Source organism: Hemiscyllium ocellatum, chromosome 31, assembly GCF_020745735.1.
Source record: "Hemiscyllium ocellatum isolate sHemOce1 chromosome 31, sHemOce1.pat.X.cur, whole genome shotgun sequence".
Taxonomy (NCBI): Eukaryota; Metazoa; Chordata; class Chondrichthyes; order Orectolobiformes; family Hemiscylliidae; genus Hemiscyllium; species Hemiscyllium ocellatum.
This window is the reverse complement of record NC_083431.1, coordinates 49,325,264-49,349,610: the sequence shown is the minus strand read 5'-3', so window position 1 is coordinate 49,349,610 and position 24,347 is coordinate 49,325,264. Positions and strand designations below refer to the sequence as shown.

Sequence of the window (24,347 nt, the reverse complement as noted above, 5' to 3'; positions counted from 1 at the left end):
TCTCATTCCTGCCTTTTATTGTCTTTGGCAGAAATCCTTTAGCTGCAGAATATTATTGCTTCCCTGCAGAGTATCTGAAACCTCCTCATGGTAAGTTCCAGCCCGATATTAACTCCAATCTAACTGTGTTAGGTGTATTATTTTGACAGCATCGTTGTAATTGAGGTCAGAGTCATACAGCACACAAACAGGTCCTTCAGTCCAACTCGTTAATAATGACCACACTTTCCTAAACTGAACTAGTCCCATTTGCCTGTGTTTGGCCCAATCCCTCCAAAATGTTCCTATCCATGTACCTGTCCAAATGTATTTTAAACATTGTAATTGTGCTTATCTCTACCACTTCCTCTGACAGCTTAGTTTTTATTTGCACCACCTTCTTGTGAAAACGTTGCCCCTCAGATCCTTTTTTAAATCTTTCCCCTGTCACCTTAATCTATGCTCTCTAGTTTTAGACTCTCCTATCCTGGGAAAAAGATCTTGGCTATTCAGCCTATCCATGCCATTCATGACTTCGTAAATCTCTATAAGGTCACCCCTCAGCCTCCTAAGCTCGAGGGAAAATAACCTCAGCCTATCCAGCCTCTCCTTATAATTCAAACTTTCCAATCTTGGTAACGTCCTTTTAAATCTTTTTTGCACTGTTTCCATTTTAATAACATCCTTCCTGTAGAAGGGTGACCAGAAAGATATGGAGTACTCCAAATGTCTTGTATAGCAATAACATGATGACCCATCGCCTATACTCAATGTTCTGACTAATGAAAGCAAGCATGTCAAACACCTTCTTCACCACCCTGTCTACCTGTAGTGCTGCTTTCAAGGAACCAGGTGCCTGCACCCTTAGGTCTCTCTGTTTAACAACCCCACCACCACCCCCCCAACACCAAGGGCCCTACCATTAACTGTGTTGGTCCTGCCCTAGTTTGTCTTATCAAGATGCAAACCTTGCATTTATCTGAGATCAATTCCATCTACCATTCCTCAGTCCACTGGCCCAGTTGATCACGATCTCAGTGTACTCTTAGATAACCATCTTCACTGTCCACTATACTAACTATGTCTGCATTCTCATCCAAATTGTTTTGTATAAATGGCAAACAACAGTGGACCCAGGATCGATCCTTACAGCACACCACTGGTCACAGGTCACAGTCTAAAAAACAAACCTGTGTCACATCACTCTGTCTCCTAATGCCAAGCCAATTTTGCTCTCCCTAAATCTCATGTGATGTAACCCTACTATGTGGACCCTTGTCGAAGGCCTTGCTGAAGGCCATGTGCAGTATGTCTACAGCTCTGCCTTCATCTATCATCTTGGTCACCTCTTCAAAAAGCTCAAATAAAATTTGTGAGACAGGATTTCCCATGTACAGAGCCAGCTGATTATCCCAAATCAGTCCTTGTCATTCCAAATGCATGTACATCCTGTCTCTCAGAATCTCTTCCAACAACTTACCCACCATTGATGTCCCTGGCTTTTCCTTACAGCCTTCCTTAAATATTAGCACAATGGGTCATGGGCTGTGGTGTTGCTGCCTGGCTAGCATTTATTGTCTGTCCCTAGTTGCCCTTGAGACGGTGGTAGTGAGCTGCCTTCTTGAACCATTGCAGTCCACGTGCTGTAGGTAGACACACAGTACTTTTAAGGAAGGAATATCACAGAGCTTACAGAAAGAGGTCATTTGGCCTCACTGGTCTATACTCCACACAAGCTTCCTCCTGCCTATTCAGCTCACTCCATAGTCAAAGTCTTTTCCCTGGGATGGGGGAGTCCAGAACTAGAGGGTATAGGTTTAGGGTGAGAGGGGAAATCTAAGAGATCTAAGGGGCAACTTTTTCACTCAGAGGGAGGTACGTGTTTGAAATGAGCTGCCAGAGGATGTGGTGGAGGCTGGTACAATTGCAACAGTCAAAAGGCATTTGGATGGGTATATGAGTAGGAAGGGTTTGGAGGGGTATGGGCTGGGTGCTGGCAGATGAGACTAGATTGGGTTGGGATATCTGGTTGGCATGGACGGGTTGGACCGAAGGGTCTGGTTCCATGCTGTACATCTCTATGACTATGACTATGTTCGTTTTCCTGAATGTAGCTGTCTAACCTCTCTTTAAAATAATACCATTTTGCTCAACTACTTCTATGTGACAGAAATTTCCACATTCTAACCTTCACCTTAAATTTCTTACTGGATTTAATCACTTTATGTATTTATATGAGTCTTGGTATTGGACTCCCCTTAAGTGGAAAAATCACTTGCCTCAAAAACAAATATGAGCTGAAAATGTGTTGCTGGTTAAAGCACAGCAGGTTAGTCAGCATCCAAGGAATAGGAAATTCGACGTTTCGGGCATAAGCCCTTCATCAGGAATGAGGAGAGTGTGCCAAGCAGGCTAAGATAAAAGGTAGGGAGGAGGGACTTGGGGGAGGGGCGATGGAGGTGGGATAGGTGGAAGGAGGTCAAGGTGAGGGTGATAGGCCGGAGTGGGGTGGGGGCGGAGAGGTTAGGAAGAAGATTACAGGTTAGGAGGGCGGTGCTGAGTTGAGGGAACCGACTGAGACAAAGTGAGGGGAGGGGAAATGAGGAAACTGGAGAAATCTGAGTTCATTCCTTGTGGTTGGAGGGTTCCCAGGCGGAAGATGAGGCACTCCTCCTCCAGCCGTCGTGTTGTTATGTTCTGCCGGTGGAGGAGTCCAAGGACCTGCATGTCCTCGGTGGAGTGGGAGGGAGAGTTAAAGTGTTGAGCCACGGGGTGGTTGGGTTGGGTTAGTCCGGGCGTCCCAGAGGTGTTCTCTGAAGCGTTCCGCAAGTAAGCGGCCCGTCTCCCCAATATAGAGGAGGCCACATCGGGTGCAGCGGATGCAATAGATGATGTGTGTGGAGGTACAGGTGAACTTGTGGCGGATATGGAAGGATCCCTTGGGGCCTTGGAGGGAAGTGAGGGAGGAGGTGTGGGCGCAAGTTTTACATTTCCTGCGGTTGCACGGGAAGGTGCCGGGAGTGGAGGTTGGGCTGGTGGGGGGTGTGGACCTGACGAGGGAGTCACGAAGGGAGTGGTCTTTGCGGAACGCTGATAGGGGAGGGGAGGGAAATATATCCCTGGTGGTGGGGTCCGTTTGGAGGTGGCGGAAATGACGGCGGATGATACGTTGTATACGGAGGTTGGTGGGGTGGTAGGTGAGAACCAGTGGGGTTCTGTCTTGGTGGCGGTTGGAGGAGCGGGGCTCAAGGGCGGAGGAGCGGGAAGTGGAGGAGATGCGGTGGAGGGCATCGTCGATCACGTCTGGGGGGAATCTGCGGTCCTTGAAGAAGGAGGCCATCTGGGCTGTGCGGTGTTGGAACTGGTCCTCCTGGGAGCAGATGCGGCGGAGACGAAGGAATTGGGAATATGGGATGGAGTTTTTACAGGGGGCAGGGTGGGAGGAGGTGTAGTCCAGGTAGCTGTGGGAGTCAGTCGGTTTATAGTAGATGTCTGTGTTGAGTCGGTCGCCCGAGATAGAAATGGAAAGGTCTAGGAAGGGGAGGGAGGAGTCTGAGACAGTCCAGATGAATTTGAGGTCAGGATGGAAGGTGTTAGTAAAGTTGATGAACTGTTCAACCTCCTCGTGGGAGCACGAGGCAGCGCCGATACAGTCATCGATGTAGCGGAGGAAAAGGTGGGGGGTGGTGCCAGTGTAGTTGCGGAAGATGGACTGTTCCACATATCCTACGAAGAGACAGGCATAGCTGGGGCCCATGCGGGTGCCCATGGCAACTCCTTTAGTTTGGAGGAAGTGGGAGGATTGTTTTTACTCAAAAACAAATATGCCAACCAACAAATAATGGACTGTGAATAAGGGCTACAAATAGTAAAGTTCCCACTCCTCAATTCTTTTCTTGCCACCTGGTATATGGAAGAGAAATGCATCTTAGTTCTACCAGACTGCGAACAAGTTGGATGCAAATACCTTCTTAAGTTGATCCTTTTACAAGGGAGACTGCCACTGGTATCATTCCCCATTCTTCCATTTGGCCTGTGCCATACCCCAGTATGGCCAATTTACCAGCTGCATCCCCAAATTGGAGATCTTTGTGATTAAAGCTTCCCCTGAATGCCTGGCTTCTGAGGCTTTTTTGAAATCTACATACAACTGCTGAATATAGGTACTCTCATCAAATAACTCATGGGAGAGATGGAACAAAGACTATGATGTCTTGATGAGTCTGAAAATATCCCCTAATGCTGTCCAATGCATCCGACCCCCTGGGTTTCAGGGCATTGTGAACAATGTTTCTGTACCATAAGAATTTGAGATGAAGGTGCCTTCTGGAGGAAGACATGACAACAATCTGAGGAAGCTGTGAAGGCTCAGAACATCTACTCAAGCCTGAGACTGCTCCATTACCACTGTTTGGTGCATCCAGTCCCATGAGATGGGTGGAGTAAGACCATAAGACATAGGAGTGGAAGTAAGGCCATTTGGCCCATCGAGTCCACTCCGCCATTTAATCATGGCTGATGGACATCTCAACTCCACTTAACTGCACTCTCCCCGTAGCCCTTAATTCCTTGCGAGATCATGAATTTATCAGTCTCTGCCTTGAAGACATTTAACATCCCCGCTTCCACTGTGCTTTGTGGCAATGAATTCCACAGGCCCACCACTCTCTGGCTGAAGAAATGTCTCCTCATTTCCATTCTAAATTGACCCCCTGTAATTCTAAGGCGGTGCCCATGGGTCCTAGTCTCCCCACCTAACCGAAACAATTTCTCAACGTCCACCCTTTCTAAGCCAGGCATTGTCTTGTAAGTTTCTATTAGACCTCCCCTCAACCTTCTAAACTCTAATGAATACAATCAGCCGTTCTTCATATGTTAGGCCTACCATTCCAGGGATCATCCGTGTGAATCTCCACTGGACACGCCCCAGTGCCAATACGTCCTTCCTGAAGTGTGAGGCCCGAAATTGGACACAGAATTCTAAATGGGGCCTAACTCGAGCTTTATAAAGTCTCAGAAGCACATCACTGTTTTTAAATTCCAACCCTCTTGAGATAAATGACAATATTACATTTGCTTTCTTAATCACGGACTTAACCTGCAAGTTAATCTTTACAGAATCCTGGACTAGCACTCCCAGATCCCTTTGTATTTTCGCTTTATGTATTTTCTCACCATTTGGAAAATAGTCCATACCTGTATTCCTTTTTGCAAAGTGCAAGACCTTGCATTTGCTCAGTTTGAATTTCATCAGCCATTTCCTGGACCACGCTCCTAAACTGTCTAAATCTTTCATCAGCCTCTCCACCTCCTCAATACTACCTGCCTGTCCACCTAACTTCATATCATTGGCATACTTCACCAGAATGCCCCCAGTCCCTTCATCCAGATCATTAATATATAATGTGAACAGCTTCGGCCCCAACACTGAACCCTGTGAGACACCACTTGTCACCAGCTGCCATTCCGAAAAAGAACCTTTCATCCCAACTCTCTGCCTGCTGTCAGACAGCCAATCCTCAATCCATGTCAGTAGCTCACCTCGAACACCATGGGTCCTCACTTTACTCAGCAGCCTCCCGTGAGGCACCTTATCAAAGGCCTTTTGGAAGTTTAGATAGATAAGATCCATTGGATTTCCCTGGCCTAACCAACTTGTTCCTTCTTCAAAGGATTCTAATAGGTTTGTCAGGCATGACCTCCCCGTACTAAGTCCTGCACTTCCAAGATTTAGAAATCTCATCCTTAACGATGGATTCAGAATTTTACCAACAACTGAGGTTAGGCTAATTGGCCTCCAATTTTCCATCTTTTGTCGTGATCCTTTCTTGAACAAGGGGGTTACAACAGCGATTTTCCAATCATCTGGGACATTCCCTGATTCCAGTGACTTTTGAAAGATCACAACCAATGCCACTTTCTCTGGCAGCTCATTCCATACTCGCACCACCCTCTGCGTGAAACAGATCCCTTTTAAATCTTTCCCTTCTCACCCTAAACATATGCCCTCTAATTTGAAAGAAATACAAATGGTAGAAAGGGAGGTAATATGTTCAAGCTGGCAAAATGCCCAATCCAGACCGATATGATGCAGTTCCATTTCCCCTGAAAACCCATCAAGACAAATATCTTGTAGTTATAGATCAGCAATGAGTCCTGGGGACATTCTACCAGCATTCAGCCAACAAAGGCCAATCACTCTTTTGCAAATAGCAGCCAGGTCCCCCAGACAGACAGCTGGGCTCCCCCAGACAGACAGACAGCTGGGCTCCCCCAGACAGACAGACAGCGAGGTCCCCCGGACAGACAGCTGGGCTCCCCCAGACAGACAGCCGGGGATCCCCCAGACAAACAGACAGCCGGGGGTCCCTCAGAGGGACAGACAGCCGGGGCTCCCCCAGACAGACAGACAGCTGGGCTTCCCCAGACAGACAGACAGCCGGACAGACAGCCAGGTCCCCCGGACAGACAGATAGACAGACAGCTGGACTCCCCCAGACAGACAGCCGGGGTCCCCCAGACAGTCAGACAGCCGGGCTCCCCCAGAGAGACAGACAGCCGGGGGTCCCCCAGACAGACAGCTGGGCTCCCCCAGAGGGACAGACAGCCGGGAATCCCCCAGACATACAGACAGCCAGGGGTCCCTCAGAGAGACAGACAGCTGGGCTCCCCCAGAGAGACAGACAGCCGGGCTCCCCCAGACAGACAGCCAGGGTCCCCCAGACAGTCAGACAGCTGGGCTCCCCCAGAGAGACAGACAGCCGGGGGTCCCCCAGACAGACAGACAGCTGGGCTCCCCCAGAGGGACAGACAGCCGGGGATCCCCCAGACAAACAGACAGCCGGGGGTCCCTCAGAGGGATAGACAGCCGGGGCTCCCCCGGAGAGACAGACAGCCGGGGGTCCCTCAGAGGGACAGATAGCCGGGGCTCCCCCAGAGAGACAGACAGCCGGGGGTCCCTCAGAGGGACAGACAGCCGGGGGTCCCTCAGAGGGACAGACAGCCGGGGGTCCCCCAGACAGACAGACAGCCGGGCTCCCCTAGAGAGACAGACAGCCAGGGTTCCCCCAGAGAGACAGACAGCCGGGGGTCCCCCAGACAGACAGACAGCCAGGGCTCCCCCAGAGGGACAGACAGCCGGGGATCCCCCAGAGAGACAGACAGCCAGGGGTCCCCCAGACAGACAGACAGCTGGGCTCCCCCAGAGGGACAGACAGCCGGGGATCCCCCAGAGAGACAGACAGCCGGGGGTCCCCCAGACAGACAGACAGCTGGGCTCCCCCAGAGGGACAGACAGCCGGGGATCCCCCAGAGAGACAGACAGCCAGGGGTCCCCCAGACAGACAGACAGCTGGGCTCCCCCAGAGGGACAGACAGCCGGGGATCCCCCAGAGAGACAGACAGCCGGGGGTCCCCCAGACAGACAGACAGCTGGGCTCCCCCAGAGGGACAGACAGCCGGGGGTACCCCAGAGAGACAGACAGCCGAGGATTCCCCAGACAGACAGACAGCCGGGGGTCCCCCAGAGAGACAGACAGCCGGGGGTCCCCCAGAGAGACAGACAGCCAGGGCTCCCCCAGAGAGACAGACAGCCAGGGGTCCCCCAGACAGTCAGACAGCCAGGGGTCCCCCAGACAGTCAGACAGCCAGGGCTCCCCAGAGGGACAGACAGCCGGGGGTCCCTCAGAGAGACAGACAGCCGGGCTCCCTCAGAGAGACAGACAGCCGGGCTCCCCCAGAGAGACAGACAGCCAGGGCTCCCCCAGAGGGACAGACAGCTAGGGCTCCCCCAGAGAGACAGACAGCCGGGCTCCCCCAGACAGACAGACAGCCAGGGCTCCCCCAGACAGACAGACAGCCAGGGCTCCCCCAGAGAGACAGGACACAATAACCTGTTTTTTAAAATCCTAGCAGAGTGAGAAGTGTTAGTCAGGAGTGCTGTTTTGTAAATACTGCTCAGAACCTTCGGTTGATAGCTCATGTGAAAGACAGCATCTCAGGGCTGCATAATCCTCCCTCAGTACTGCAGTGAAGCATCAGCCTTGATGCCAGGCTCACATCTCTGGATTAGGGTTTGAACTTCGGAGCTAAGAGTGACCCCCACTGAGCTAACGCTGACACTTGAGAGTAGATTATTGGAGTCTGGAAGATGGGGATGTTGAACTTACTTTAGAAACAAAGAAGGTAAGGTTTTCTAGATGGTTCCAAATTATCTTGTTTCTCTACATCTGTTTAGTTGTCTGCAGTAATTTGCCTGATATGATTTTTGTGATTTTAATATTTTTATTCTGGAGATTTAAATTTATTTTATTTACAGGAGTAATTCATGGAACATTCATAAACACACTAGGATTACATGCACAGTAGAGAACCTCACTGTTGAAATAACCTAACTTTTATAAAATGTGCAATACCCGTTATCAAACCTTACTCCTTGGACAGTTGGTTTTTCTCCAGTGCGTTCTGCTGATCAGTAAAAGGAAGGGGAGGTAGGTGACAAAAATCCTCCTGTCAGGTAGATAGCAGCTTCTATAAGATCGGTGGGTCAGTGAGGCATTTTGGCACAGGAGGCCATTCAGCCCTAGTGGGTGGGAAATGAGAGACGATTGCTGGGACCCCCCCCCCTCTTAGGATTGGTAATGAGGTTGCAGTGAGATCTCCTATCTCTCCCTCTCTCACAAGCACTCCTGTCTCCCTCCAATGCGGCTTTCTCTTTGGAATCTGTACTAACCAGAGACTCTTCCTGCTCCTGGAGGGAGAATGTCACAGTTGGGTGGGTGTGGGATGCCAATTGTGAGCTCTGTGTCATCGCTGTTGGGTAAATGTTGCTATCTAGTTATATTCTGCTGGAATTTGGAACTGGTTAGTTTGAATTGGATTGGATTTGGCCGAGCATTTGGACTCCTCCAGCCTGATGGGGTCAAGGTAACACAGTAAATACTTCTAATCCAACTCCAAACGTTTGATCCCAATTCTGTGCAAGTCGTGGATGCTTGAGTCTGTATGTGTCTGGGCTGAAGGAGCTGGCAATTGGAGGAGTCCTGCTGCTGATTGACTTTGACTTTGGCTTTGGACCATGTGTTGAAACCTCCTGGAATATGTCCGGTTGGAAATGCCAATTCTAGTGCATTTGGATGATGGAACCCTGTGCCCAGCTGAGCCCATTTGGCCCATGCAATCCAGACTAGGCATCTCTAGATTAGTCCAATCAGTGCCATTGTAATTCCTTCCTACACCCCCATAATGCTGCAAGCTCACTCATTCAGTGAGTTGGACGTGACTTATGTTTGAAACATTTTTAAACATTCTCATTTTACTATAGATGCCTAAAATAGATAATTCCTATTAAAAGTACCGATCATGAAAAATTTTCATAACTTGACTGCAATTCCTCTACCAGTTTGGTAAAGTCAATGTCAACTTGTTCTGGTAAAAAATGAGGTCTGCAGATGCTGGAGATCACAGCTGCAAATGTGTTGCTGGTCAAAGCACAGCAGGCCAGGCAGCATCTCAGGAATAGAGAATTCGACGTTTCGAGCATAAGCCCTTGGGCTTATGCTCGAAACGTCGAATTCTCTATTCCTGAGATGCTGCCTGGCCTGCTGTGCTTTGACCAGCAACACATTTGCAGCTGTCAACTTGTTCTGATCAATACTGTGTCTGGTCATTAGATGGAGCTCTGAGAACACAGAGCAGTATTGCGAAGTTGACAGCCCTGTTGGGAACAAGGACCTCTCTGAACAACTGAGTTCTATGTTAGATTAACAATCATTTCACCTGAACATACTACTTTTGATAAGAGTAATTCTTCCAGATGGAATTAAATGAATACAGACCTTTAAACGATTCATAATGTTATTGGTTTAAATATTAAAAGTACTATATCATATAACCCTTGGACTTAGACTTCCCAACTTCTCAGAGTCATGGAACAAGACTGCTCAGCCCACCTGCCTGTGCTGGCTCTTTGATCCATCTCCCCAGTTACTTTCATTCCCCTACTTTTCTCCCGTATCCTCCACGTGGTAAATGCACACTGCTGAGGGACACCTTCCCCCAAACAGGATATCTCACGCTCAATGTGGTGCAGCCAGTGGAAATTGTAAGATGGGGCTAAGGTTCAAGTTTGGATTTCAGGCCCCAGTGACCCAAACAGCAGTGGTGCTTCTCTGTCCTACCCTTGTCAATATGACCTTGTTTCTGATCTTGGAGCTGAAATCCAATACAGTTGTGAAACTGAATGACTAAAGCTTTTTTGTGTTTTCTGTGATGTGATGTGACTTTATTTTACTTTTGCCTGAAGATGATGACTCGACTTCATATGAAAACGTGGAGATCAGGAAAACCGAGAGTCAAAAATCAGGTAGGTGCAGCTTCTGGACATTGTCAATGTTAGGAACAGTTTGGAATGTTGTTGTTCACAGTGTTTTGTCTGATTGCAGTGGACTCAGGGGCAAGTTATGAGAACTGTGAATACGCTGTGAAATGGAAGTTTCAGCAGGAACCAGAAGGTAAGGTCATCAATCTGATGAACAAATAAAATAACTCAGAAATGTTAAGATTTATATTAAGAATAAGATCAGCCAGTGATAGCAAGGCTGAGAGTCAGCGTACAGCTCAAATTCTGTAAGTTGGCAAAACAAGTTTCATGCAGAGTCTCATCAAAGGAACTTCAAAAGCTACAGTCAGGGAAGAGAACTGAGTGAAAGACTCTCTCTGACCTCACTCCTGCTCTATCAGCAGATTTCTGAGTAGCAATTTGTGAGATTGAGCTGGGCAATGTCACAGGAGAGTGTTTGGATATTAATCCCCAGCCAAAGAGTTGGAAGTAAAGATGGTTGTTTAACAGTGAGAACCCGGAAAAGCACAGCAGGTCAGGCAGCATCTGAGGAGCAGGAAAATTGACATTTCGGGCAAAAGTCACATTGCCACAAAGGCTGTGGAGGCCAAGTGATTGAGTGTATTTAAGAAGAGATAGATACAGAGGAACCTCGATTATCCAGCATTGGATTAAGGGAATTTCAGAATATCTGAACAAGATCTCAAATTCCTGATGCATGCCTAACAGTGTTATCCGGCATCGATTGTCCAGCATTCAATTAACTGCACAAAATTTTCCTCGCCCGTGTCTTTCGGAGAATTGAGGTTCCTCTGTAGATAGATTCTTGATTAGTAAGAGGGTTAAGGGAGAAGGCAAGAGAATGTTTTAAAAATCCATTTGTGGGATGTGGGCAACATTTATTGTCCATCCCTAGTTGCCCTTGAGAAGGTGATGGTGAGCTGCCTTCTTGAACCGCTGCAGTCCATCTGCTGTGGGTTGACCCACAATACCACGAGGGAAGGAACTCCAGGATTTTAACCAAGTGAAAGTGAAGGAATGGTGATATATTTCCAAGTCAGAATAGTGAGTGGCTTGGGAGGGGGACTTGGAAGTGGTGGTGTTCCCATATATCTACTGCTCTTGTCCTTCTGAATGGAAGTGGTTGTGAGTTTGGAAGGTGCTGTCTGAGCATCATTGACACATTTCTGCAGCACATGTTATAAATAGTACACACTGCTGCTACTGAGCATCGGTGATGGAGGGAGTGGATAACTTGTGGATGTGGTGCCAATCAAGTGGGCTGCTTTGTGGATAGTACAATGCTTCTTGAATGTTTTTGGAGCTGTACCCATCCAAGCAAGAGAGAAGTAATCCATCACATTCTTGACTTGTAACTTGTAATGGTGGACAAACACTGGGGAGTCAGGAGGTGAGTTACTCACCACAGTATTTTTAGCCTCTAACCTGGTGTTGTAGCCATTGTGTTTATGTGGCAAGTTCAGTTGAGTTTCTGGTCAAGAATAACCCCCAGGATTTGATTGTGGGGGATTCAGTGGTAGGAACAGTATGGACTGTCAAGAGGTGGTGGTTAGGTTGTCTCTTATTGGTCAGCAAAAGTGCTACAGAGGCTGGAGATCAGAGTCTAGATTAGAGTGGCGCTGGAAAAGTACAGCAGATCAGGCAGCATCCAAGAAGTAGGAAAATTGACATTTTGGGCAAAAGCCCTTCATCAGGAAGGCCTTCATCCTGATAAGGGCCTTTTCCCGAAACATCGATTTTCCTGCTCCTTGGATGCTGCCTGACCTGCTGTGCTTTTCCAGTACCACCCTAATCTTGCCTCTTATTGGTGATGGTCATTGTCTGGCATTTGTGTGACGTTAATGTTAATTGCCACTTGTCAGCCCAAGCCTGGGTATTGTCCAGATCTTGTTCAAATGCAACATGGACTGTTTCAAAATGTAGCTAAGAAACATTAGCTTTGATTAATTGGCAGAATAGACTTAATGGGCTGAAATGGCCTAATTCTGCTCCTACATGTAGAAGCAGGCCATTCAGTCCATACCGACCTTCCAGAAGTGTCCCACCCACCCACCCACCCTGCATTTCCCATGGCTAACTCATCTTGCTTTGCCCATTCTTAGATACCATGGGCAATTTATCATGGTCAGGGTTAGAGTGGTGCTGGAAAAGCACAGCAGTTCAGGCAGCATCCCTTCATCAGGAAGGGCTTTTGCCTGAAACATCGATTTTCCTGCTCCTTGGATGCTGCCTGAACTGCTGTGCTTTTCCAGCACCACTCTAATGTAGATTCTGGTTTGCAGCATCTGCAGTCATTGTTTTTACCTAATTTACATGGTCAGTCCACCTAATGTGCACTTCTTTGAGTGTGAGAGGAAAAACCAGAGTATCTGGAGGAAGACACAGGCAGAATATGTGTGTGTGTGGACTTTGCACAATCACCTGAGAATGGAATTGAACCTGGGTTCCTGGCTCTGTGAAGCAGCAGTTCTAACCACTGAGCCACCGTGCTGCAGAGTAATTCAGGTAAATTAAGTAAAACTGAAATACTTGAACAAATTGGCTTGCCATTGATGTTAAATGTGGACATGATTACAACCCCTGCCTATTCCAGTTCCACATGTGACAGAGACTTGGGGAACTGATGAATGAGCCTGCCAGCCCTTGTACCCATCTCTACTTCATCCAAGTCAACGAAAGACTTGGACAGTGTACCCCCACCATCTATAATTCCTAATGGGCCATCACTTCATGAAGTGCCTAGCAGGAAAGAACTAGAAAACTGTTGCAGGTAGTACCAGTGAAAAGCTACGTCATGTCTTGAGTGTAGAAATTCTACAGGGAGTCTTAGCTGGGAGAGAAATTAAGCACCTCCTCCCTCCTCAGAAAGGAATAGCACAAACAGCTTAAAAATGAAATTAGTCAGTGAGCTTTTGGGGAAATTCTGATGTTCACACCAGACCACCTTTTCAAAAAATGTGATTGGGAGCTCTACAAACACATTTCCATGAGGTTGACCTTTAGACCTGAGAAAGACAAATGCGAATATTGTAACACTAAGCAGAGATTTAAGGAGCCACCTATGTATGGGGTTAAAAGCAGACCCTCTGGCACAATAATGAATCAAAACGATGTACACAATGTGGCTAGTTTTCTGAAGGGGGAAGAGGTCAGGAATTGTTTCTTCAAGGTCCCACCTAGAAAAGTACGAGGATCAGCTTTGAACATTTAAACTTCAGAAAAAATAGGGTGAAATATGCAAGTTGGAAACATGCTAAGCATTGGCTGTTGAATGTGTAATTTTCAGAGAAGTTGCTTTTTTGAAGAATTTACTCAATGGGTACAGGCATTGCTGGCTAGGCCAACATTTAAGTGTCAGTGGTAGATAACTAGTGCATACACAAGACTGAGTTAAATATCTTCAAGATTTTATCATTGCACCTACATTGCTGCAATACGAAATTGTATAAAATACAAACTCATTATTATTGTACTTCTTACTTTTAATCTTCAGAAAAGACATATATGAATAACTCTGAGGAAGATGAAGAACCAGATTATGTCAACACCGTTCCTTGTCCAACTTTGTAAAGGTAAGACAATCACTCAGATTTCGGACCAAACGTACTGGCTCAGCCTATTTTGCTACGCTAAATCTAACAAGTAGAGATGTAGTAAGAATGTTGAAAATGAAACAGCAAGAACATTCATGTGGAACATGAATATGATGTAACTCCTCCCACCAACTCCTGCCTTTGAAGAATTAGCTTCCTGGAAATCAATGTATTATCCATTGTCTGAAAGTGCCTTGGGCAACAAACACTGACCATAGCGTACAGAGTTCAACATAATGTTGCAATAGTTGTATTTCAAGAGACATTTGCCTTCTGATGAATGTGCGCTGAAATATAAGGAACCATCTAATACGCAAACTATTATTCGTCAGAGACCAAACCTGGGGCCATGAATATAGGAACACAGGAATTAGGAGCAGGAGTAGGCAATTCAGCCCTCTGAACCACTCCATCATTAACATGATCATGGCTGCTCTTATCCTGGTCTCAGCTTCACTTTCCTACTTGCTCCCCATAGCCCTTTATCCCACTTTTCATCAGAAACATACCTATTTCTTTCTTGAATTTGTTGATTGATTCTATCCCTCACTGCACTCTGGGAGAGTGAGTTATACAGCTTGTTGATTGATTCTATCCCTCACTGCACTCTGGGAGAGTGAGTTATACAGATTGGGAGTAGTTTCTCCTAATCTGAGTTTTGAGCCTATCTCCTGTCACTTGATCTCTACGACAACTTGTTTGCAACTTTCTCACAGAAGGGAACATCTGTTCAATGTGCGAGGGTCAACAGTTATATAGAGTGGGGAATTTAGCAGAATTTATTTTATCCAGATAGTGGTTAGAAAGTGGAATTCAGAAGCATATGGAATAATTGAAGCCAAGAACACAGATGTATTTAAAGAGAAACTAAATTGGCACGTAAGAGAAGAAGGCATAGAGAATAGAACGATATGCTAAATGGACTAGATGAAAAGCAGTGGGAGGAGGCTTTTGTGAGGCAGAAATATCAGCACAGACCAGTTGGGCTGAGTTGCCAGTTTCTGTGCTTTTAAATTCCATGCAAGATCAGAACTTTGATTCCTAGAGACAGCTAAGCATCAAAAGGAGGGAGCATGTCATAGTGAGGACAGTAAAAACAAAAGGTGAATCTGCAATTCCAAGCAGAAAAATACAGTAAATGTTTTTTACAGAAGCAGAAATCTGAAACCTATCCATTTTTCAGGTGCTGATTTGATGCTTCCAAAGTCGTGAAAGGTTATTTCTTGCATTACATTGCAACAAATGTGTGTTTATATAGCTCTTTTAACCAAATAACTTGCCAAGACATCTCAAAGGCAAAAGTGAGAAGCTAATCTCAGGTCATACTATGTCTGAGCTCAAAGAAGACGGGAACAGAAGGATGAGAGAAGAGTTCTGTAGCCTGATGCTTTGGGAGCTGGAAGCAGTGACTGTCACTACTGGAGCAAAGAGGACAATTTATAAAAGGTTACATCCAGATAAAGTTAGAGCTGGGCAAAGACTAAGGTTATGAAGAGACTGTCCAGTGTTTTGTACTGTTCATATGAGTGCCACAATGTTTAAAAATGATTAGGATGATAGAATAAGACTTTAGCTTTATAATTGAATGGATATTTATACTAAACATTTGTCCATATTATTTCCTTTAGCGTACAGAAATCTGGGGAAAAGATCTTTACAATTAAGCTTTCCGCAGTTGGTGAAGTTAACTACTCTTCGCTGAACACAAATGGACTGTCAAAGAAGGAGACAGTCTACAAACCTCTGGGGAATTCCTTCCTTTCTCCCAATGCAAGCTTTCTTTGTGTTTCTTAGTTCTGCTAAGAATATTTACAGCATCCACGGACATTTAGCAACAGTATCTATTAATTTATTTCTGCACAAGAATCACATTCTAATGGTGCACTTTCCCACTGAAACATGTTAATTCTAGTGTTTCAACAACATTTTCATCTCAATTGGAAGATTTCAATAACGATGTTCCATATTGAACATAGTCCTATCCCTGGAATTACTTAAGTGATACCATTGTGTTTCTACTATGGCAACCATTCAGGACTATCTTTTTAAAATTCACAACTCGATTCGCAAACTCTGAGAATGAGAAATAGTATTTCATTATTTGCACAATCATTTTTAAAATTAAATTATTGTATCTGTTTATTGAATTTAAATTGCCTTGGATTGAAGGTGAATAGTTTAGTGTCCCAGACTCTACAACTTAAACAAAAGTTATCGAAGAGCATCAGAGCTCTGCTAGTATTTTTTAAAAACTGTGCCTTGTATTTAGCCCTTCTGTATCAGTGATGCTGACTGAATTTCATCCAGTATTCAGGGTCATGCAGTTCTAAAGAGTTTGGAAGCTATTCTATGGATCAGAGGAAATTTCTGCACCAATTTATATTAAGCTGTTTTGTTCATACGTGTATTGAACATTGTTCAACATTTTCCATCTTGTATATTAAATGATTAAAAACATTTCCTGTCAGGATGGTCTGATGCTGTGCCAGTGGGCCAGATTATGAGTGAACTAACCATCTTGCAGATGCACTTAATGTGGGGCTCATTACTTAAGCAGACAGCCAGTATTAAGAAAGACGATCCAGATCAGATCCATTCATACATCTTTTGGTACATGCAGTGGACTGACTTTCTTTTTCCACAAAAAGCTACTGCAGGATTTTCACGTTTCAAATTGTACAATGAATGGGTAGTTTGACTTTATGTAGTGTAGTGTTGCCAAGGATTGAAACAGAATTTTCTGGTGAGGCTGAAAACCATGAGCTGCTTGAGAACTATAGTCAAGCACGAAACCACCATCTAGCACAATGACCTGACCTTGAGAGTGATAGGTGCTGATGGGTGTACATGGCATGGCAGTGTGAGGCTGCTGAATAGTGGTAGTGCCAACCCTCACCCTCATTCACTACCTAATAATAGACCAACACAGATCAGAAATTTACAATACACTCTGTCTGTTGTCATACTTAACCCCAAGATGAGCTTCCAACTGGTGTTTGTATCATCACTGTTTTCACCTCGAAGATCATCCAGTTGTATCTACTGCTCGTCAGCTGCTGAAACTCCCATTCATTGCTTTGTTATGGCTAGACTTGACAAAAGTGAAATGTTCCTGGCTGCTCTCCTACACTACCTTCGTAAACAAAAAGGTCATCTAAGGCTCTCTCCCAGCTTACATCAAGTCTCATTTCACTTATCACCCATGTCTGCTGACTTACACGGACCCCAGTCAAGCAAAATCTTGACTTTAAAATTCTCGTTCTTTGTTTCAAATCTTTTCATGACCGACCTCTCCATCTGAATTCCTCCAGTCTCATTGACATGGCCTTCACCTGGGATCATCCTCGTCTGTGGGACTTGCTTTTTATTCCTTTAACAATTTCTTTTAAAATTTCAGAAGCGTTTGGACAGTTGCCCTGAGATTGTGGCCATAGTGGTACTATCACTAAGCCATGAGTCCAGAGACCTGGGTAAATAGAGTCTTGGAGATATACAGCACAGAAACAGACGCTTTGGTCCAGCGTGTCCATGCTAACCAGCGTTCGGCCATTATTCCCCCAAACCCTTCCTATTCATATACTCATCCATATGCCTTTTAAATGTTATAATTGTACCAGCCTCCACCTTTGGCTCTGGTAACTCATTCCATATATACCCTGTGTGGAAAAGTTGCCCCTCAGGATCCTTTTAAATCTTTCTCCTCTCCCATTAAACCTATGCCACCCTAGTTTTGGATTCTGCAACACAGTGGAAAAAAACCTTATCTATTTGCCCTATCCATACCCCTCATGACTTTATAAGCCTCTAAGGTCACCCCTCAGCTCAAGGGAAATTAGCCCCAGTCTGTTGAGCCTGTCACTATAGCTCAAACCCTCCAACTCTGGCAACATCCTTATCTATTCTAAACCATTTCACAACATCCTTCCTGTGGCAGGGATACTACAGTTACATGCAGTGTTCCAATAATGGCCTAGCCAATGTACAGCCGCAACATGACCTCCCACCTCCTGTAGTCAGTGCTCTGACCAATGAAGGAAAGCATACTAATTGTCGCTTTCACTATCCTATCTACCCGAGACTCCACTTTAAAGGAACTATGAACCTGCACGCTAAGGTCTCTTTGTTCAACAATCCTCCTAAGGGCCCTACCATTAAGTGTAGAAGTCCTGCCCTGATATGCCTTTCCAAAATGCAGTATCGCACATTTATCTAAATTAAAATCCATCTGTCACTCCTCAGCCCATTGGCCCATCTGATCAAGATCCCTTTGTACTCAGAGAACTTTCTGGAGGTATAGGTTGAAATTCCACCTTTAAGTTTCTTTTTGAAAGCTGAATTAAGTGTCTGATGTGGTGTGGTATCTCGATTTTGCTTTAAAACGCTGGGACATTTTACCACAACTTATTCAAAGACGTAAATGTGCTATATCAATGTAGAAATGCTTGAATCATTTTAACCAAGTCAGCATTAATTACTAATTATTTATTTGTGTTCAAAGTTAAAAATCACACCATATCAGGTTATAGTCCAACAGGTTTACTTAGAAGCACTAGCTTTCAGACCACTGGTGATGGCAATGGAAATTACATAATTAGTGAAGTCTATCAGGACAGCTCAGTGAACTGCATGCTGTGTCGCCAAAGTATTGTTTGTTGCAGGCTCAATGGGCTACCTTGATGCATGCTTGGAGATACTATTACCTTTAAAGTACATTTTTTTTAAAACCAGGATGTTGCCCGGTCTGGAGGGAAGCTCTTATAAGGAAAGGCTAAGAGACTTGGATCTGTTCTCATTGAAAAGAAGGCGGCTAAGAGGGGATTTTATAAAGACATACAAAATGGTCAGAGAATAAGATTGGGTAGACGGTGAAAGTCTTTTTCCTAGAATGACGTCAGTTTGTACGAGGGGGGGATAACTAAAAATCTATCACCTTTCAATTTATACTCAGAGTGGCCTTGCCTGCCAGTGTAGTTAACTCAGCCACATTAGGGAGATTGAAACAATCCTTGGAGAAGCACATGGATAATGATGGGATAATGTAGGGGAATGAGCTTAGATTCACAAGTTGGTACAAGATAGAGGGCCGATGGGCCTGTTCTGCATTGTATTGTTCTATCTTTGTCAAAAATACAGTAATTATGTATTTTCATAGCAATGCTATTTTATTACTTGAGTTATGGTATTGGTGACATGGCAGGGAGAAATCTCTTTAGTTGCATTTTGATAACTTTGTACTTTAAGCAAGCAAAAACTAAAAATGCCATCGCTATTTTGCTACTGATGTACAAACATGGTGATCGAAGTCAAATTGTATTGTGGAGATTTTCTGGTCATTGATTGATGATGTAGAACCAGGGTTGGATAGGACTGAATTGAATTTGTTTGTAATTCTGGCTTCCATTCGACACCCTACAATTTATTAGAATGAAAACCTTTTCAGAGAAATCATAGAAACCCTACAGTGTGAAAACGGGTCATTTGGTCCAACAAGTCCCCATCGACCATCTGAAGTATCCCACCCAGACACAATCCCCTAGCCTATTACTCTATATTTCCCAATTAATGACCTAACCTCAACATTCCTGAACACAATGGGCAATTAAGTATGACCAATTCACCCTGACCTGCACATCTTTGGATTGTGGGAGGAAACCAGAGCATCCAGAGGAAACCCATGCAGACACGGAGAATATGCAAACTCCACACAGTCGCTCAAGGCTGGAATCGATTGCAGATTCCTGGCGCTGAGAGACACCAGTGCTAACCACTGAACTCTTTTGGTTAGTAGACCGAGCTGAATTGTGGTTCTAAATATGATTGGCATATTGTTAAACAAAGACAAATTTTGTCACAAGTTTTTTGTCTGACATGCATCAGGACCATTCACACAAAAATGCCAATGTAAGAGGAAACCAACATGTGTATTATGAGATATGAGTGTTGATTGACATGGAACATAGCACACATCATGGATTGGTTTGAAGCTGATGCTGCAAAACAACAGCCAGCCTCTCAATGACATTGCTAGATATAAACAATACTTACATAAAACTGGTATCTACATTAAGGATAATACAAACCTCAAACTTCCAATCTACTGTACCTAGAATGTTAGGATGTAGGTTTGGGACTTAGCCCACATGGATTTTTCATTCTGTATAACAGGAAAGCGATGTTAGATTTACAGTCCCAGTACAGTGCTGATTTCTCTCACCTCTGGCTCTTGCAGCTGATTTCAGCATATAATTAATGTCTGCTTGCTCATTGACCAAGAAACAGTACAGGTCGCTATGGGACCTCAGGCAGAAAACAATTAAGAGGTAAACAATTAGCAAATAATTTGATGCTTCAGTGTTTCACAGTGTTATACTTTTTCAGGTTTGACAATAAAAGAAACCAGTGGAAAGTTGTAAATATTTCAATACCATATGCCCCTGCATGTTCGGACATTCACTTTACAATCATAGCCACTATGACTTGCTTATAGCGAGACCCAAAAACAATCTACTCCTCGACAGAAGCCTTGGCCTCATGTGTATTACTTCAAGTTAGACCCAAGGGTATTTGTGTGACCTGGAGAAACTGTAATAGGAGGCAAAACATAGGCTGCAGATGAAGATCTTCTGACTGCCAAAGACAGCCAGCCATGAGTTCCAAACAGGTTTTAATATTTTCTAGGAGCAAGTGAGGACTGCAGATGCTGGAGATTCCTCCCACTCCACCAAGGACATGCAGGTCCTTGGACTCCTTCATCGCCAGACCACAGCAACACGACGGCTGGAGGAAGAGTGCCTCATCTTCTGCCGAGGAAGCCTCCAACCACAAGGGATGAACTCAGATTTCTCCAGTTTCCTCATTTCCCCTCCCCCCACCTTGTCTCAGTCCCAACCCTCGAACTCAGCACCACCTTCCTAATCTGCAATCTTCTTCCTGACCTCTCCCCCTCCACCCTATCACCTTCACCTCCTTCCATCTATCACATTTCCAACACCCCTCCCCCAAGTCCCTCCTCCCTACCTTTTATCTCAGCCTGCTTGGCACACTCTCCTCATTCCTGAAGGGCTCATGCCCGAAATGTCGATTCTCCTGCTCCTTGGATGCTGCCTGACCTGTGCACTTTTCCAGCAACACATTTTCAGGTTTTAATATTTCACTTCTTCAAACTAGCTTTGCCAATGACAGTCATGGAGACAGGCCAGAGTTATGTGCAAGCCACAGCCATAGGAAATGCAGTCAAAGGCCATATAGTTTGTATCCACAGCAGGATGTGTTCAGTTCTTCCCTCAAAAATACTCCAGCGATTACTCATCACATAGAATTTGCAACAAAGTGAATCAGATTATGTTCACACTCCACAGAAGACTCCACTTATTTAAAAATTCCTTTATGCTTTGGTAACCTTTCTGGCTTACCTGAAATGGTTACTCACCCAAACCATGTGATAGGACAATAAGTTTTGACATTCCTAACACTGTGGAGATTTCCATGTTTGATAAATGTCATGGTCACTCCCATCATTTGATTAGCTGTCAGTACTGGCACACACCCATTCCCTGTCGCCACTGTCAGAGGAACACCCCAGCCACTGAACTACACCATTGAACATGGAGTATGCAAGAAAAAAAAACTTATTGTGAAGATTTCCACCCCCACAAATTACTTCAAGCATCATCATATGTAGATATTCCAGCCTATTCCTTCACAGCCCAGATAATCACATCAGGTAATTCCTCACCTACTTTGATTCATATTAATCAATGTCAGATTGAGGCAAGTAAAAGAAAGATACTGCAGATGCTCGAAGATAGATAAAAACTTGGCATTTGAGAAACTCAACAAGTCTGGGTGCATCAATGTTGCAAAACAGAATAAAGGTTAAGTGTGATAGGACTTGTTCAGAACTGAAAGGGACTGGAAATTGTGTTTTTTTAAAAAACACTGTTGACAAAAGGGAGCAGCAGGGAGTGGGCCCGAATGGGATGGTACCAAGCACAAAAGACAGAGGGTTAGTGGTGGATATGGGCTTCACTGTGGAGGTCAGTACTTTGTGGAACAACTCTGTTCAGTCACCATTCTTCCAGTTGCTTTCCATTTCAATAAGTCATCTGGGTCCTATGCTAACTTTTTGTTCTGGGTCTGTTAGTGTTCCAATGAAAAGCAATGCAGAACACCAGCTCATTTTTCACTTAGACAGTTTAAAACCTCTAGGACTCATTGACATCAATAACTTATCACCTCTGTTTCCTACAGTGTGATTTCTACACCCATCACTGCCTGGCCACGTCTATTTGGCTTTACTTTCAGTACAGCAGATCCATTGCCTTCCTTTCATAGCTATTTCACATTTGTCTCTACCACTCCCTCTGCCTTTTGTTCTGGCCAATCTCACCATTTGTTACCCTATCATACCCCTCATCAACATTAAAACCATTTCCCAACTCCTGATGAGCTAACTTATCAGGCTCAAATCCTAATGTCCGTTTCTCTCTGCACATATGCTGTCAGATGTGCTGAGTTTCTGTAGCATTTTGTTTTTATTTCAGAGAACCCATGTAGAATAATCACACTCTTTGCACAGAAATCACCATTTTGACCCAAAGATATCAAAACCAGGTAATAGCCTATGCCAAGAAGTTCACATCTCCTGATTTAATTCACACTTGTAGGGTGCCACGTATTAGGAGATCACAGCTCAAGTGCTAATTAGCCAGCTTGGACAAACAATGCAGCTAGACTCAGGAATACACAACTATAATTTTAACAGCTGCTTTTGAAGGTGATGGTTTAGTGGTATTATTGCTAGACTATTAATCCAGAGAGCCTGATAGTGTGTTTAAGGACCCAGGTTGGAACCCTGCAATGATGGAGTTTGAATTCAATAAAAATCTTGATTAAGAGTCAAGAGTGTGGTGCTGGAAAAGCACAGCAGGTCAGAAAATATCAGAGGAGCAGGAAAATCGACATTTCAGGCAAAGGCCCTTCATCCGGAAGTTCCTCAGGAAGGGTTTTTGCCCGAAACGTCAATTTTCTGCTCCTCTGATACTGCCTGACCTGCTGTGCTTTTCCAGCACCACACAGAACTCAAATCTCCAGCACCTGTAGTATTCACTTTCGCCATCTTGAATTAAGAGTCTACGACGACCACAATTGATTGCCAGCTCACTAATGCCCTTTAGGAGAGGAAACCTGCCAGCCTTACCTGGTCCGGCCTCCATGTGACTGCAGACCCACAGCAATGTGTTTGATACTGAACTGCCTAGCACCAATTAAGGACAGGGAATAAATGCTGGCCTAGCCAGTGATGCCCACTTTCCATGAATGAATGAAGGACAAAACAAAAACTTCATAAATTGGTTCATGACTGTATTTCCAGTATTTGTTCCAGTATGAATTTACCTTTCTCCAAAACTGATTAAACAAATACAAAAAAATGTTGCCTGTCCATCCCTGAGCAGAGATATTGGTGATGTTAAAGTGCTGTGAAACATCAACACCTTCAGATTTTAAAAAAAAACCGGTTTCAGCATGAGAGCTTATATCCATGGCAGTGTAGAAATGCAGTTAGCTAGAATGTAAGTGGCCTCATGAGGTGCTGTCGCATACATGGGGCCATTTGGGAGGTGGAATTGGGGCCAGTGACAAAACCAGAAAGCAGTGATGTGAAGATATTCACTGCCAATTCACCTAAACAGACATGAATTTATTTATTGAACACCTGGAGCACAGACAATACAATGGCAGAGCTGCTTTGTATTCATTGGTCCCAGTCAGTATCTTATACTGCCAAGGAACTTACACTAGATACACAACCTAATCTGGAGAATAGAACATTGTAATGCACTCACTGAAGAGGCAAATCAAGATTTCAGTGAAAACAGCAGCCTCCGTCTTGGAAATGTAGGAAAGTTTTTTTGCTTTAGGATAGACATTATGAAGTTGGATAGGGTGCAGAAAAGATTTAAGGGTTGTTACCAGGAGTTGGAGGGTTTGAGTTATAAGGAGAGGTTGGATAGGCTCAGACATACTTCCACTGGAACATAGGACGTTGAGGGGTGACCTTCTAGAGGGCTATAAAATCATGAGGAACATAGATAAGGTGAATAGCAAAAGGTCTTTTCCTAGGAAAGGGACACAATTATGAGGAGAAAGATGTTAAAAGGGACCTGAGGGTCAACTTTTTCACAGAAGGTGGTTCGTACTTGGAACTGCTAGAGGAAGTGGTAGATGTAGAGACAGTTACAACATTTAAAAGACATTTGGACAGGTACATGGATAAATGAGGTTCAGAGGCGTATGGGCCAAATTCAGGCAATGGGACTAGTTTAGAAAACCTGGTCAGCATGAACAAGCTGGAATGAAGGGTCTGTTTCTAAGCTGTTTCACTGTGGAAAATACTCACATTTGCACCATAACAA

The 24,347-nt window shown here is 44.7% G+C and overlaps 1 protein-coding gene across 1 annotated transcript in view; it reads left to right on the top strand.

The window, feature by feature from the left end:
* The window catches only part of LOC132830480 (linker for activation of T-cells family member 2-like), a 78,516-nt gene extending 62,129 nt beyond the window's left edge, over window positions 1-16,387 (top strand). Inside the window, exons 9-13 of the mRNA XM_060848234.1 lie at window positions 32-90; window positions 10,283-10,342; window positions 10,422-10,490; window positions 13,833-13,911; window positions 15,561-16,387. Coding sequence (XP_060704217.1) covers window positions 32-90; window positions 10,283-10,342; window positions 10,422-10,490; window positions 13,833-13,909 — 265 coding nt within the window. The 3' untranslated portion in view covers window positions 13,910-13,911; window positions 15,561-16,387. The remainder of the gene's footprint in view (window positions 1-31; window positions 91-10,282; window positions 10,343-10,421; window positions 10,491-13,832; window positions 13,912-15,560) is intronic.
* Window positions 16,388-24,347: the final 7,960 nt, after the last annotated feature.